Here is a 16622-nt window from a genome sequence, read left to right as displayed (position 1 = left end):
AGAGAAGCTCATGTGGGATTATTGTGTCCTGGTTTGGGTGTAAAGAGTTGTTCCAGACTAAGCAAAGTTTCTTAAGAAGTCAGGACTCCCTATATTTTTTTTTTTTTCCGTTGATGAACTGAGTTCAACAGGTACTCTGAGCTTTCTGTGTCCTGGTGCAAAATCAGAACCGATCTGTAATACTCTATCAGATTTGATCACACCAATTTGTGAGTTTTTTCTGACATCTACATGGCTGTGTTCTTATGCTGTGGTATTTCAGTTTGGGTTTCCAGGATACTAGGCCTTGCAAAGTCTACCACTGGTATGTAAATGAGAACTATGTAAACACTTTTTGTTTAAAATAAATTCTGTGAGAAACTTTTTTGCCAGGTAAAACTTTAGAATATTCTGATGTGTTTTACTAGTCCAAATACCCTCTTAAATTTTCGTATGTGTGGTTTCTTTGTTTTGTTTTTAATTCGTGGTTCTGTGGCAAAGCTCCGATCCAAGTCTGAGAGGGGATGGTGGCAACCTCAAATTTGTGTAATCTGACCCTGTGCTCCAGGGCATGATCAATTTTGCTCTAACTTTCCCTGTTAGAAGTTTGTTTTGACAGATGTAATTCTGTTCCTCTTTGCACAGTATTTTGTGCAATATTTTGCTATATCTCTCCGTAGTTTTCTGTATAGCTTCTCCGTATCGTAGTGTCATAGGATAATGGAGCTTGGAAGGGGCCTCGGGAGATCTCTTGTTCAATTGCCTGTTCAAAGCGGCTCTGAGGTCATACCAGGTTACTCCGTGTGTGTTAATTATATGCGTATAGGTAGAGATGTCAGTGTGTGTGTTACTGATGTGTACAATGACATCCTCTCCCTCTTCCTCTATTTCTTGATTCTGATCAAAGGATGCCATGTTAATTATGCTACCAACTCTCTGTTTAACAAAGCCAGAATTCTGATTATGTGCTGAAATTTCTCATTCCTGTTGTGTATTCCACATACTTTTCGCTTTAGCTTAGCCAACAAGGACATTTGGTAGATTTTCCTGTCTTCATGTTATAGTCCTTCTAAGAATACTCTATCTCCCCTGACTGGTTGTCTCCTGCCCAGATTTTAGGCCAGGTTGCATTCTCTCCTGTCTAATTTGTCTAAGCAAGGGGAAAAAAATTGTGATAGTGCGTGTTTCTCCTTTGTAGAAACGACTAGAAGCATCTGGCCTTAATTTAGGTAATGCTGGAGTTCTGTTCTCCATGAATGTTTTGTAATTATGAAGTCTAATCTATTCGCTAGTGAGATTCATGAAATATGTCTTATTAACAAAATTGTATTTTAAAACATGTTTCACACCTCTGCCACTCCGACAAATGATGCTGAATAATGTTCAAGGAAAGGAGAAGAAAAGGAGCTGTGATAATTTAATGAAGTGTCCACAGATGGCTGGACTTATTAATTTTTTAACAGGGTTCGAGTGAGAAGCTGATGTGCTAACAAAATATGCAGCATCTTTAAGATCCGCGGCTTCACTGAAGGGTAACAGATGTTGTAGCTATTTTAACAATAGGATATCATGTTTCTGTACTCCTTTACCTACTAGCATTGCTAAAATCTTCACACTTCCCAAGAGGCTATTTTAATAAAGTAGTAATAGAGTTGTGGATTTGTTGTAAGTTCAAATTGGATTAGGCAAACAAAAAAGGGGGAAAAATTAAAGTGTCTTGAAATTGTCAGCAGTTTGTGTAATCGTTCACAGTCTCTGTGTTTGAACGGAACAGTTAAATGCAGAAGGATTGTGAGGTGAAAGCTGTGGGGTGGCAGTGTTTGTAGATGATACTGCTGAAGTTAGTTTAGACTTGGGTAAGTTATGAGAAACTTGTGTAAGAGTAATGTTGGGCAACAGGATTTTCATAGCTGGTATACAGGAGGTAATAGGTGGGGAAAAACTGTCAGCTATTCCTGTGTTTTACATTTTCCCTACTGCAATAAAAATAATAAGGGAAAAAACAGGGAATACATTTGCTGAGCACATTGAGAAGCCACAAAAAAGCCTGGAAACAGTTAATTGCATAAACATGTAATATGTGTGTGTGCTTAGAGCTATTTAATGCTTACCCAAAGTATTATGTTAAATTCCAGTCTGTGGAGTAGCAATAGAGGAGACTCAGGCACATGACAAAAATGCTCGCAAAGACTTGATCTGACAGGCTTGTGACCGTGGAGTAAGGGTACACAACCCTGCTGAGGGCAGGGATAAAGTGAATTCCTGTGCAGCCTTCTGTTACCCTTGAGACGAGGAAGTTATTCTCTTATTTTTGTTTTGCAGTCTTGATTTGGCAAGATTTATGCCAAAAGGTGGGTAGGATTCTAAAGAGGATTGAATACGTGTATGGTAATAGCATCCGTGTTAAACAAAATGAAGCATTTACAGTGACTGCTGACAGTCAGTATTTAGAGCAGGAAGCAAGCATTTACTTTGAAGTTAGTTAGAACATTGTCATATGAGCAAGTTATTTAGTAATTGTTGATTATGGAAGATTTTTTTTCTTTCAGCCTCCTTGAAAATGATTGGCACTGACCATGGTTGCAGAGAGACTGCTGAACTAGATTAGCATCTGGCTCAGTGGAATGAATTCCTCCTCTTCTGGAAAGTACAGGAGATGAAATACTGGGTCCACTGAAGGCAGCAGGCTACAGCCAGAATTTTTACCATCTGTGTTTTCCAGGAGCATGGGAATTATTGGTCTTCTAGGCACATCTTTGCTTTTTCAGAAATCGAGACAATGGGCCACAAATCTCAGTAATGCTTAGACTGGGAATGCCGTCTAAATGGAACAAATTTGCATGAAGTAGATCATTCGCATTCCTACCATTGCTCTGGTCTTCTGATGAGGGGAGGGGAGAGACAAAAGGGAAGGAGAAAATAGGGACAGAGTTGTCTTCCCCCCCCCCCATTGTATGCATGTGAGAATTGCACTGTTGCTTATGTGTTCTCCTACCAGTGTCTAGAGAATGTTCCAAGTGGAAAATCATCCTTCCTAAATTGAGTTTATTAACCTATGTTCCTGCTAGGTCTGTAGTATTTTCCTTCAGTGTCCTAAAATCGATACATAATGTATTTATTCTGCCATGGGATGATTAATATATGTACAAACATGGAAAAAATTATCTTTAATATCAGAGCCCCAAAGTATCATTTATCATTATGTTCATTTAGTAAAAAAAGGGGTAATATCTTCACTGAATGTCTTGCAACATGTGGGTGAAGAGTGGGTGCTGCTTGCTCATTAGAAATGTAACTGATTTTCATTAGATCTTCTTGTGTAGTCTTGTTGATTGAAGTGATTGAGAAATGCAAACCATTGAGAAAAAAGTATCAATTTTTTTTTTTTAAATTAACTTTAAAAAATAGTTCTAAATGTGTTTGTAGTTTAAATAGAAAGACTGAATCTGCTTAGGTGGTAATGCATTTGAAAACGATGTTAGAAAATTAAGAAAATGCAGGCTCACAAGTCGATCAGTTGATATTTCAAAGAGGAAAAGAGAACCTCTATAATGGAAAGACTCTGGACTAGTAGATGAAAGGGTATTTTCTAGTAGTATACTGCTGCAGGAGGTATGCCAGCACTCTGGGACCTGTTACTGTGTTTATAAACAGGTCTCAGAATTAATAGTAATTAAGGCTTATATTTAGAGCGCCTTTTGTAATACATCATTATTGTTTTGTGGTTGTCTGTTGGCTAAAGCAAAAGGGTCCTTCTCCACAATGGAGGCTTTTAAGCAGTGCAAATTGCAAATAATCGTAGAATAAGAGAAAATTACTCTTTAGGACAAAATTATAGCCTAGGTTAAAACGTACGTATCTTCAAAACACACAGAACTATGATCAAATAAAGGTTTTACTAGCATTTAAGATGACCTGGAAAATGAACTGTAATTTGATTGTTAGTGAATAATGAAGCCTTCTTAAAGCTTATTTATCCTTAATGGAGCACCTGCACACAACAGAATATACAATGCCTGTCTTGTCCAAAAAGTGAATAGTACTAGTAAGGGATTTAAATTAAAGCGCAGTTGAGCTTTATGTTAGAAATTGCAGGGCTTTAGTCCTCCAATAACGTTCTCATTTGTGCTATAAGTTGCCGATGATTGTACAAGTGGTAGTTGCGAAGGGTAAAGAGGTTACGACAGCTGAGGTGAAAACAGAAGTCACGGTGCTCATCTGACAAAATGAGGAGGTCTAGGACTCCCTTCCAGGCTGGTGAAAGAATTGGCTTAATATGCAGGTCTCTTAATAAAGGTTTCTAATGAATTGTGAATTCAGGGGCTAGTACATTCTTCTTGAAGAATAACTGATGTGGAATGTGTGTCCAAAAAGGCAAGGGGTGATCATAGACCAGTTAGTCTGATCGCAACACTGTGCCCTTTTTAAAGGGATTTTGAAGGCGGGGGTGATTAAGACAGAGGAAAATGGAAAGAAGGCTAAACTGTAACATGACTTTTGTCCGCGGTTTGCATCTGAGTTTCTTGATGAAGCAATTGATGTCTTGGAGCACTATAGTACGATGGGCGTGCTGCAACACAGCCTTTTGATACGCTGTCCCGCTAGAAATTATTAAAGGTCAAAATGATAGAAATTTAAATGAGAATATTGAGATTGGTAAGAATCTAAGGTAATTATGAAAATTTAATGGATTATATTGAGAGGGAGATTTTCAGAATGGAAAGATGCCTCAGAGACTAGAGTTTAGAAAGATCATATTTAGCATCCTCACCAGTCATTTTGCTATAAGAACAAAGTATATACCTACAAAATTATCAAGTGTGATAAATTTGGGAGACCTTGTTACTCTTGCTGTGGCCTTGATGATCTTACAGGAGGAATTAAATGATGCTGTGGACTGAATAATGGTGAAACTTATTAGCACAGTGTGCAAAGTCATGCAGATACAGCAATATTCTTGGTATTGTACTAAGTTGGGACAGAAAGACTGATGATTTTACGAGCAAAAAGAGGTCTAGTTGGTGGATTATAGGATTGACTGTAACCTGCCAATGTACAGAGAGCTAACGTGATTGTGAAATCTTTTGGGAAGATCTTTTCCATAGACACAGAGAAGCAATTTTGTTATGTTTACGTGGATGTCTGTGATCTTAAATTACAATAGGCATTTCAATTTGTCTGTTGTCTTTGTCGTTCTGCCAGCGGTGCATGGTGGGAGAGTAAGAGGTATTAGATACCAGTTGAAGCAAGAGAGGTTCTGACTGGATTTAAGGAGGAAGTTCTTCACCGTGAAGACAGTCAGGTGGTAGAACAGGTTGCCCAAGAGGTTGTGCAGTCTCCATCCATGGGGATTTTCAAGATCCGACTAAACAAATCGCTGAGTAACCTGCTCTGACCTCGTAGCTGACTCTGCTCTGTCCCTTCCTACCCAAATGATTCTGCAATTCTGAGTCTTTAAAGGTGGATAGGATGGCTAGGGGAATGAGGAAAAGAAATGAAAGATTGTAGCTTCATCAACTATGCAGAAGGAAAGTTGAAAGAAGCTATGATTTTTTTATTCATGTTAATACCTTAGAGGGAGGGAGTAATGGATAAATATCAGATGCAAAATAATACCAAAACAAGGTCAAGATCAAAGGACTAGAAGTTGGTTGTAAATACACTGGGAGGGGAAACTAGAAACTTTCTTCTCAGAGGAATGAAGTTGTGGAAGGAGCCTCCAGATAGAACTCCAAGGGGGGGGAAGTACGTAATGGTCGGAGATGGACCTGCACAAGGTTATGGAAGGAATTACTTGACAAAACAGAGGTGAGCTGTATGTTAGAAATGTAACGTGTTAGAATTCAGTCTGGCTATTCTGAAGGATTGGGAAATCTCTAGTTTTGTATCCCCTCCCCAATTATATACATGTTTTATGTTCAGTTTGTTTTCTCTCTGTAGCATCCGAGGTTAGCCACAGCTAGAGAGCAAGTATGCTGCTGCTTCTCATTGCATTAACATTTTTGATCTCTCACATGGTGGCACGTGATAGTTTGTGGATTTTGGTCTTCTACTATAGGTCTTACGTTTAATATAGGATGTGAAGATGGTGTTTTGTGGGTTTGCTCAAATAAATCTCCTATGTGCTTGGCTTTAATTGCAGAGCACCAGAGTTGGTGCCGTTGGCCTGGTTCAGACTTATTTTTGTATGCGAGAAATATATATATAAAAGTTCTGTGAAAAGTATGTATTAAAATTTGTACTTAAGTGGGTGCTAATAATGAACAATTCTACAGTCCAAGTTTTTCACTCAAGTGAGAAAAGCCTGAACATGTGATATCAGATGTTGCTTCTTGCTGCTTCTCCAAAGATGTCTAAAAAAAATTGGAGAGCAAAGATCAGACAGTTTAAAAGACAAACAAACAAAAAACCCTTGGGATTTTCCTGAAAGTAAATAGGGATTCAAGCTGGAAGTGATAGAAAGTACCATTTAACTAAAGATACGCGTGTGTTAGATTCTTTCTTAGGCAGTGGAATATAGTGAATATGGACAGAGAAAACTACATGAGATGGAATTCCAGCACCAGTATATAACTGATAAGCAGCATGTGGTAATATACTTTTCTAGAAAGTTGAGGCACAAGAGGTAGATAACTCATCCCTTCCCGTTCCTCCCCTTCACATTGAAGAACCGTGCAGTATTTTTCATCCATGGCTATTTTGTATAATTCAACATCAAGATAAAGTCCCTGGTCTGAGTGGTTGTTTATTATCCCTTTTTAAAGGAAGAAAGAATTGCAAAGCACTGAACTAGGTATTTACAAAGTAAATTTAAAAAATCTAGATAAGATTGGTCATATTACTGTTAAATTCTCAGTGCGTTCTTGATAGATACATGTGCAGTGAGACTTGTAAAAATATTGGGTTGACCTGTTTGGAAATGAGTTGAGTATTTAAAACAATGCAAAAAGAATCATCTTCACAAGAGATAAATGAGAATTTTTCTGATTATATGAAACTTTTGAAAGAGATTCACCCTTAGGCTTGCTAGAAGAAGTAGAAAAGGTGAGAGCTGACCTAAACTGTCACAGCCTCATTCACGTGTAATTGTGACTATGAGGTATTACCTGTGAAGAGGGCTTGTGTTTGTGTTTTCTGATCTGGGGTCTTGGCTGTGTGCAGTAGCATTGAATTAAAGGTTACCAGAGCCTATGGCTTCCCAGCAGGCTCTGTTCTCATGCTTAAATAATTGTACTAGGATGGTTTAATTTGTGCAACCCAGAGTCCCACTTTCCATCTTTGATATTGAAGGCACACAGTGTACTGACTTTAAAGAAAAAAATCATAATATGTACTTGAAGCTGTGCGCTATTGAGAGGGAAAGGTAAGATGTCGAGAGTGCTGACTGTTTCTACGATAATATTAGTTTTAAGTGCAAGCACGAAAAGGAATGAAAATTTTACTTTGAGACTGTTTCTGCAGCTAGCAAGCTGTGCCTTGCCTTGTGTCAGTGTTGACTGCACAACCACCTCTGTGCAAGCTGCAAAAGGGAGAGCTGATAATATAGCTAACCACCATGGAAAATGGAGAGTGAGGAGGCTTTTCTTCTTCCTGTCCCGTGCTTTGTCCTCCTCCTTCCCCCATACTGTATTCTGTTGCCTTTATCGAACCATTTGCTTACACCAGTAATGGTGGATGGGCTATTTCTGTTGGAAGATCGGATACTTCCCTGTTACGGGAAGTTGTGCAAAATACGATGTGGTAGGTTGACCTTGGCTGGCTGCTGGCTGCCCACCCAGCTGCTTTCTCACTCTGCTCCTCAACAGGACGGAGGGGGAGAAAAGAAGATGAATAAGTTTATGGGTCAAGACAGGGAGATCACTCAGCGCTTACTGCAATGGGCAAAACAACCTTGACTTGGGGAAAATTAACTTAATTTCTTGCCAATTAAAATAGAGTGGCACGAAAACAAAGACAAAACCTGAAACACCTTCCCCCACCCTCTTCCCATTTCCCAGGCTCGACTTCATGCCTTCATTCCCACTGCTCCTGCCTCCTGCTCTCCCCAGGGCAGCACCCAGAGCTGCTCTTCCTCTTCTCCTCCTCCTGCTCTGACCTGGCTGTTGCAGGGCTGTTCCTCACACTTTCCTCGTGCAGCATTTTCCCCGTTCTTGGGGAAGGCATATCCCCATTGGATATGCTTTCACTGAGATGCCACCCGCTGTGCTGGCTGCCTCAGCAGTGGCCTCCGTGGGGCCACTGTGGAGACGGCTGGAACCAGCCCCAGCCGTGTCCGGCACGGGGAGTCCCCAGCCTCTTCTCACAGAGGCCGCTCCGGCAGCTCCCCCACTGCCAACACCGGGACACAGCCACCCAAAACAAACGTGAAGCCGTTCAGTAGACTTTGGGTATTTCTGGAGAACATTTTTACTCAGAAGGTGACACGTTCGTTGTGCAGTGCTGCTGGGTCGGCGTGGCAGCGGTGCCTTTGTGTTACGCTGTGGAGAAACTCAGTTCTCAGCTACACTAACATGAATAAATGCAATTTTTACCTTATGGTGCTATATGTAAGGGGTTTTGTAGCTGAAATCTTCAAAGGGATATCCTGTTTCCATTGAATTTCAGTGAGATTTGGTCCTTTAACAGCCTCAGGCTCCTTTTCATGGCCTAGGTAAATTAATGTGAGGCTAAACCTTTACTTAGCCATGGCTGGTGACAAAGTGGTAGAAAATACTTTTCAACTTTTTTGGCTTAAGTTCGTAACTGCTAAACTTCTAATTTTAAGATAAGAAAGCTTCTAAGTTGACAGGAAAAAACCCCTCATTATAAGTAGTCCTGTAGGCGATAAATTAAGATGTCATGTAGACTGTAAACTTGAGAGTGGAAGGCATACAAGAAGCCTTCACCTCTCCTTGTTACTCTCTCCTGAGTGAGTACTAGAGGGCATCTGTGTTCCACTGCCAGTGAATCAGTGGCTCTTACAGGATATGGTTCAAACTGTATTTATTTGGCTGTACCAGGTAGAGACACTGTCTTGATTTTTGCCACTTCTGTCCTATATACTCCTTAAGGATAGCAGCAGCACTGGAGAAGTGAGCAGAGGTTACCTGCATGTCTCCTCCCATTTTTGAGGACTCCAGAGACTTCTGTTTTGTTGTCGACATTTGCTTGTTTCTCAAACTACTTTTGTTTTTAAATCAGTACTTTTATTATTGGTTTTATTTGCCCTTACACCAGCTGTGCTTAGCATTGTGCTATCAAGTTAAGATTTTGAAAGAGTTGGAGAGCAGCTTAATTGTTTTAAACTAGGTTTATGAATCTTGACTTGGACTTCAAAGCTTTGATGTCATCTTCAGAATACCTCTAATTTTTTATTTTCTAACTTTTCTATTTTGTATTTGCAGGCCTTCCCAGGTTCACCAGTCAGCCAGAATCATCGTCTGTCTATAAAGGAAACAGTGCAATCCTTAACTGTGAAGTCAATGTTGACCTTGCGCCGTTTGTGAGGTGGGAGCAGGATCGTCAGCCAGTCTTTCTGGATGATCGTGTATTTAAATTACCAAGTGGAGCTCTAATTATTAGCAATGCTACTGATATGGATGGAGGACTCTATCGCTGCATCATTGAAAGTGGTGGGACCCCCAAATACAGTGACGAAGCAGAGCTCAAAATTCTTCCAGGTATTAATCTGTTTTTCTTTTAAAAAATTAAGAATTAAAACATTAGTCAAGCGATAGGGGGGAAAAAACCTAACAAGAATACTTACAAAGGGGAGTGAGAATCTGCGCTGTTGCATTTTTGTATATTTTAAGTGGAACTAAGTGTAATGTGTGTTGGGGAAGCTGGTGATTGGGTTGTTTTTTGGTTTTGTTTTCTATGTAGCTTGAAATGAGTGCAGGCACTTAACCTAAAGGATTTTGGCCCTTGGGAAGACTAACCTATATCTTGCAGTTGGGAAACAGAAAAGCAAAATCAGTTATCAGTGTCTGCGCTCTGCAGTGGTTGGAGATAGGCTGGAGACATGCAGATACTTTTTGGCCATATTTAATGGTTTAGCTTTTAAGGGCTTTTTGGGAAAGACTTCTTTTAAAAAGTCACTAGTAATACACTTCCATTGTGACATGTTACAAAGAGGGAATTGACTGTTTCTTTGAGTATAAACGTTTGGGGATTTCTGAGTTTCTCAGGCTTGAATCCCATGTTTAAAGTACTGTTGAAGCTTCCAAAAGAAATTGGTGCTTAGTCCCTCGCTCTTGGGATGCTTAAGCTGAGGCACTTTTAGTTGTCCCAATATTTAGGAAGTTCTGATTCTTAAAACATTGGACCTTTTTGGGAAGTCTCCAGAACCCAAAAAGAGGGGATGACTTTTTATTTCGAAAGGTTTAGCTATGCCTATTGTGCTGAAATGTTTAGGTTTTTTTATAAGAACAAAAGTCTAGTCCTGATGTAAACTGTTTCTACATTTAGTGTGTTCTGTTTCTAACGACACTATTGCACGGAGCTGTGTGTCACCAGATGTTTTAATGCAAAGTTTTGAAAATTGACCAAGACTAAGAGAGGAATGTGAATCGCACTTTCCCAAACTAGGGAAATACGGGCTGTGTTTTGTATGGGTTTTCTTAATTATTTCCAGAACTTCATGCTGCCTCTTCTGAATTAGTCTCCATGTTGGAATTCTGATTCAATTTTTACTGCTTGGAGGACTGCCAGAGATGGTTGCTAAATTTCCATCTTCGGAGGTTTTCAGGGCTAGGCTGGGCTAGGCCTGACCTAGTGTTGGCAACAGGTGGACTTCAAGCAGGTGGTTGCATTAGGCATCTGCAGAGGTCCCTTCAATAAATACTTCTGCTTCTCATGACTATGTCACTCCTCTATTTAAAGTGCACTTTAAAATACCCCAATTTTACAATTGCAACCTTCCCTCTCTTAAAATCGAGGTGTTTGCTAGGCTTTGGAAATTAATCGTGCTTGAAGAAAGAATTTGTTTCATTAGGCTCTTCAGACTTTCTGAAAAGAAAGGCTCATCTCTTCTTCAACTAAAGATACAGTTTTTGAAGAGCAGCACTTTTGGAAAAGGTGCATAACTTAATTATTTTAGTTTGCTTTGCCTTCATGTTTCTATAGCCCCTCGAATGCTTAAGGCTTTTCTGATTTTTGGCAATTGACGATTTCCTGATGAACTTACATATTGTGTTGATCTTTCGAATTCTTTTGGCTCCAGATATAGTTTACTTGCTTTTGTAATGTTTTGCTGAAGGTGATTAAAGATAACTCTATTAGGGAATACAAATTACGCTCTTTCCTTGCTTGGTCATGAGTCTGAAAGTGTTGATATTGAAGTTCTGTGAAATCACTCCCAACAGGCATTTTTTTTTTTAAAGTGGGATTAAACTGTTGCACGGAAAGCTCTCTTAATCTTGAGTGGCCCCGTAATTGATTGTTTGGTCTGAGATGTATTTGAAAGAAGGATTTGAATTAATCTGTTCTTCATTCATCTTATTCCATTTTTAAATTGTTATCTGATGTGTGCCTGACAGCGACCCCTCTGCTTTGCTTCTAAATCTTTGAAATACACTGAACACGCACTTGCATCACACAGATTTGAATCCACGGACAGTGTTCTACTTTTTCTGATCGTGAGCTTCCTTAGAGCGTTCAGTCTGCCTTTCATCTGCCACCGAGCAAGCAGGGGGATACATTTCTGAGCTCTGCTACTTGAGAGCAGGTGCTTTCAAATATAGGAATGCAAGGTGGGGGGGAACAACTTAATTTTTGAGTCCAGTTTCCACTAACCTGAGAAGTGAACTCCTTTTTGTGAGCTTGGAGCATTAATGAGTTCTGTCTCCAGTAAATCATACAGACTCTCTCCCTAGTGTAGTGATTGCTTGCTGGCAATCTGTTACATCCATTTTTTGCGACTTGGCTTGCTCCATATGCCACTCCAGGTCACCCTCACTGCATTACCCGCCTGTTCACACATGGTCTTATTTCTGGGGCCACAGACTAGTTCCCTCTAACAGGGAAGGTAGGCAGAGCTGCCATGATGGTTTGTGTGTGGGCCTGAGATGGATGGTGTGATCCAGGATTGCTCCAAGTTTGGCTCCCTCTGCCTGGGACAGTTCTGAAACATGATTTCCATCAGGCCTGGTTCTCTCGAATACGGTGGCAACCTCATCGTGTTACACCTTGGAGCACGTGCATGCTCTTCGCATAGTGCTGTAAATGCTCAGTTATTATTTTTAGCACTTTGAGCTGAAGAACACCAAAACCAATTTTCAAAAGCTCCTGCGAGTATCGCATAGGTCCCAGGTAAGACAGGCCAAATACTGTGCGTGATAGGCACAGAATGGGCTTCAGTGAGCAGAAGTAGTGGAGGTACAGAATAATCTGCCCCCACTGAGGGGCCAAAAATAGCTTGTCTGATTTGGAGCTTGCTTGTCAGCAAACTTGTAAGTGCCCATCTGAGTATTAAGAATACAGCAATTAATGCAGCATAAACACTGGGTTTTTTGAGCAGTTGGCAGAAAGAGTTATGATAACTAACACAAGAGAAACGCTGTAGCTGTATGTAGGAACTCGTTTACTCTAATGATGGTGCAAGGCACATGCTGAAGTTACTGCAGAGACAAAGGGTACAAACTGCATCTTCTGTCCAGGTGTTACTGAGGCCCCTTGATGAATTGGTTGCAGTTTTACTTAAAATTGATTTTTAGAACCTTTTTCCTAAGGTTATGTTGTGAAGAGTCATGGATATTTTTAGGAAAGTAGAAAAATAGCTTTTCTTCCTGATATTTATTTGTGGTAGTTTAGTTCAGAGTAGATTGCTCGAGGGCCTTTATTGGTGGGTATGTTTTCGATTCTCACAGTCAAAGGGGCCTTTTCCTGTAGTAAAAGACTGAGTAAATAGGCACTTTGCTTGTGCTTGTTCTTAAGGGGGGGGAGAAAAAAAGAAACAAACCCTCTCCAGCCCAATTCAAAGCAAAACCAAAACTAATTCAGAGGATTCATTATTTCCACAAGGATGGAAAACCATGATGGATTTTTGGTTTAGTATATCCTGTGTTACTTCAGTGTGCAAATTATCTAGGTACTTTATTTCGCTTATGGTTGACTCTTTACTGCAGTAATTTCATTTTCTAGTGCATAAAAGCACTTTCTCAGGCAGCTACCTGATGAAGTCAGGAGATTGCCTGAGGTTGGCTGGACAAAGTTAAACCTACTCCTTTCTTTACTAAATCTCCACTAGCTGGTGGAAATTCCAGTTTCAGGGCTGTAGCTTTTAGCTGAAGTTGTTTTCCAGAGAGTTTGAGGAGTCGGAATCCCAGCAGAGTCAAATCAGTTTGCATGTCTGGAGGAAATGGTGAAGAGATGTTCACGTGGGAGGCTGGGAGAGTCTCTTACAGAAAACGGTTTGTGTAGGTAACATGATGATTCAATCCTGTGAAGATGCAGGAAAGAAATGAGATGTTTCATTTGTTCTTTTTAATATGATCATCTTCGGATTCTGCATCTGGTAACGACTGTCATTTACAAAATGTTTACAGATCCAGAGGTGCCACAGAACTTGATGTTTGAGAGGCAGCCCTCTTCACTTACGAAAGTTACTGGGCAAAGTGCAGTTTTTCCATGTGTTGCCGTAGGATTTCCAACTCCATATATCCGGTGGACAAGAAATGAAGAAGAGCTCATCACGGAAGGGTGAGTAATGGCTAACATATATAATTTTATATAACGGTAGGAATCCAGCCAGAGTTAAAATTTTAGATGAGAGCACAATTTGCTTTCTCCTTAATTTTAAACCAGGGGAACAGAAGCTAGCTTTCAAATGCTGGAGGGCTTCTAGACTGAGTGTTATGACAAGTAATGCAGTTGATGAGACTCATGAAACAATCTCATAGTATTTTTTTTGCAGACACCTGAAACCAAGAAATCTTATTTGAAGCAGGAAGGTTATTAAGAATATATTACTTTTAGATTGCCACTGGAGTAAAAGAAGCAATTAAGGGAATAAGGACACTGCAGAAAAGCTAAGACTGCTTCATGTTGGCATATTATGTGTGTGAAGTCCTGCAGTCGCATTACTGTTTCTGCTGTGAAGGTGTCCAGTATACATCTAAATGTTCCGTAAGAATTTAAGCATAAGTGTTGAAAGCGTAATTTCATAATTTCTCATTAAAACAGAATATTAAGATGTTAGGCATGATTAAAAAAAATAGTGGGCTTTCAGGAATGCATTAAGTGAAAACTACTCTATAATACATTCTCGTTGCTGGTGTATTCGTTCAAAATAATGTGGTAGAAAATATGTATAAAAAAGCAGAACAAATCTTGTCAAGGAAAGGTATCTTTTTGTCCATCTAATGAACGTATTTACTAGAACAAGGAAATTACAAACAGATACTTGAATGTTCTCAATGTCCCTCAAAGTCGGTGATGAGATTAATGTGGAAACAAGTTAATCGTGAAACAACGAGGGGTAAAGTTATATGGTGGCATGGCTGATACAGAAAGAAGCTAAAGGAATATGCAAGTCTTTCTACAGTACTCAACGATAGTAATATATCTCCTTTTCTTGTGTCAACTCTTAAATTAAAAAATTCAGGGTCTCGTAATTTAAACTGTCTTTATCTGGAAAATGCAAGCTTCTGTGGGTAGTGACTAACAGTTCTAATACCAGTGAGAAATTGTGTTGCTGTCAATCTGATGGCACATGATTTAGGTTCATTTTTTGTAAATATAAGAAATCATTCACGTACGAAGGATGGTACAGACTCATTAGAATTGCACAATCAAATGTGATAAAATGTCAGAATAAATGTGCCTGGTGAGAGCTTAATTTGTTCTTCTTGTATGTAAAATGATGTCATGTCATATCTTTATAAATTTTCGCTACCCCCGCACCCCATACTTCTCTAGGCTATGTCGTGTTCAGTGCAGGAGGAGGTTAAAGCTCGCTTACTAAAGAGCTCTCCTTTTTATTTTCTTCTCATTTTTTGATACAGAGCCCAAATTTTCAAATTCTGCTCTTAATACAGTGCTGTTAGTTCCCTTATGAACTTTTCTATGCAGGTTGTCACGATAACTTCTGAGGGCTTCACAAATGCTTTTTTCTTTTCACAATTCAGAGTGAGAATTATTGGAGAGCTGAGGCATAACATTAGTAAACATAGTTGATCTTCATATGTGCACAATTTGAACCATGTATGACCTGAATTTCAGAATATTTAGCATTAGTTTTTAGCACTATGTCTAGCAGACTTTTGCTGCAAGTACAGATCCCCCTGTGAACTGTGGGTCAAGTTGTCAGTCCAGGCAGTCAGGACAGCGTTCCCTCTGTGCTGTCACCAGCTCTTTGCTTGAAGCCACTTGTTCTTGATCATCTTTCCATCATCACGTGGACACTGTGTGGTGAGGCAGGAGCCACAAGGCTGTCAGTTTTCCCAAACACAGTTTTACTAAACATTTCTCTATTCCTGCACCAAACGAGCTGTGCAAGTTCTGTGCCCAGCCCAAGGAAGGCCTCTCGCCAACTGAAAGCTGCAGGTGCCTGTCTGTTCTTGGAATCGGCTGGTTGTCGCATCCTCCGGATGTGTACTCACTAAGGAGGATAAAGTGGAAAACACAAAGAAATACTACTCTTCCATTTGAAATAAATGTTTCCTTCTGCTCAAAGAATCAAAAAGGAGTAGAAAAGGGTTTTGAACAATGAAAACTGGATTTCTTTTGGCTTGCTGTACTACAGAACCTTTCTGGTCTGACTAGAGATGGGTGAGTAAAGTTACCTTGCTTTGCTGATCAAATTGATCTTTAGAAATTTTTAAATCTTTTTTCTTGTTACAACACTTAGCTTTTTTTCCTTACAGAGAAATGTGTGCTCTTTATAGAGTTTACTTTTAAGGTAGGTAAAGGAGAAAAGTTGATTCCCCCGCCGCCCCCAACTCTGTAGGAGAAAGCTTCCTCCTTGTTCGTTAAAGTGATCAAACTGTGCCAAAACACTTAAGTCTGCTACCCATGACTATGGCTTAACAGAGGAGAGATTCAAACAGCAGACAACAAAAAGTTCTTAAACTCCATTTACCTCAATAGCTGTCGTATTATTCTTTTGAATGAAGTAAGTGGAAAATCTCTAGAACTAAAAATTAAGATTCTTTGTTGGAGTAAAGCCTGCAGTTAGACTGCTGCAAAATAGGTACCTTAGCTTGTTATGCATGTTCTGTTAATTTAATTACAAATTAAATCACATTTAATTTGTATTAAAATCCCCTTTTGATATAAAAGTAAGACTTTTGTTATTAGCATGGCTTTACTTTATCCCAAGAAAAAACTGATCCTTTTCATCTGGACAGGTTTTAATGCACCTTCTGCCTGGGAAAGGGTCTTAAATCATGGCTTTTGTCTATACACGCACACTACAGACTAATATTAACATACATATATGTATGTATACACACATGTATATACATATATATTCATACATGTCTGTGTGTATGTATGGGTTAGGAAACAAAACTCGGATAGCATGGTCAGGTATGTCCCTAATTTTTACCCCTTGTTAAATGGTTTAGGGGCACAACCTTACTTTTACTTTTGTCTTTTTAACTGTGGCAATTAATCTAATACAAAATTAGATACTTTTCTTTCAGGCTGTATTGCTAAGGAGAATA

General features: G+C 39.5%; 1 protein-coding gene across 1 annotated transcript in view; it reads left to right on the top strand.

Annotated features, from left to right (window-relative positions):
- Positions 1-16622, top strand: part of LOC104083729 (neogenin-like) — a gene marked incomplete at its 3' end in the record, with an annotated part of 64148 nt that overhangs the window by 35433 nt on the left and 12093 nt on the right. Inside the window, exons 3-4 of the mRNA XM_009587328.1 lie at positions 9363-9638; positions 13503-13656. Of these exons, the coding sequence (XP_009585623.1) occupies positions 9363-9638; positions 13503-13656 (430 nt within the window). The remainder of the gene's footprint in view (positions 1-9362; positions 9639-13502; positions 13657-16622) is intronic.

This window comes from Fulmarus glacialis, unplaced genomic scaffold (assembly GCF_000690835.1).
Source record: "Fulmarus glacialis isolate BGI_N327 unplaced genomic scaffold, ASM69083v1 scaffold1231, whole genome shotgun sequence".
In the NCBI taxonomy this organism is placed as follows: Eukaryota; Metazoa; Chordata; class Aves; order Procellariiformes; family Procellariidae; genus Fulmarus; species Fulmarus glacialis.
The sequence above is the reverse complement of the archived record's forward strand: the minus strand, read 5'-3'. Positions and strand labels throughout refer to the sequence as shown.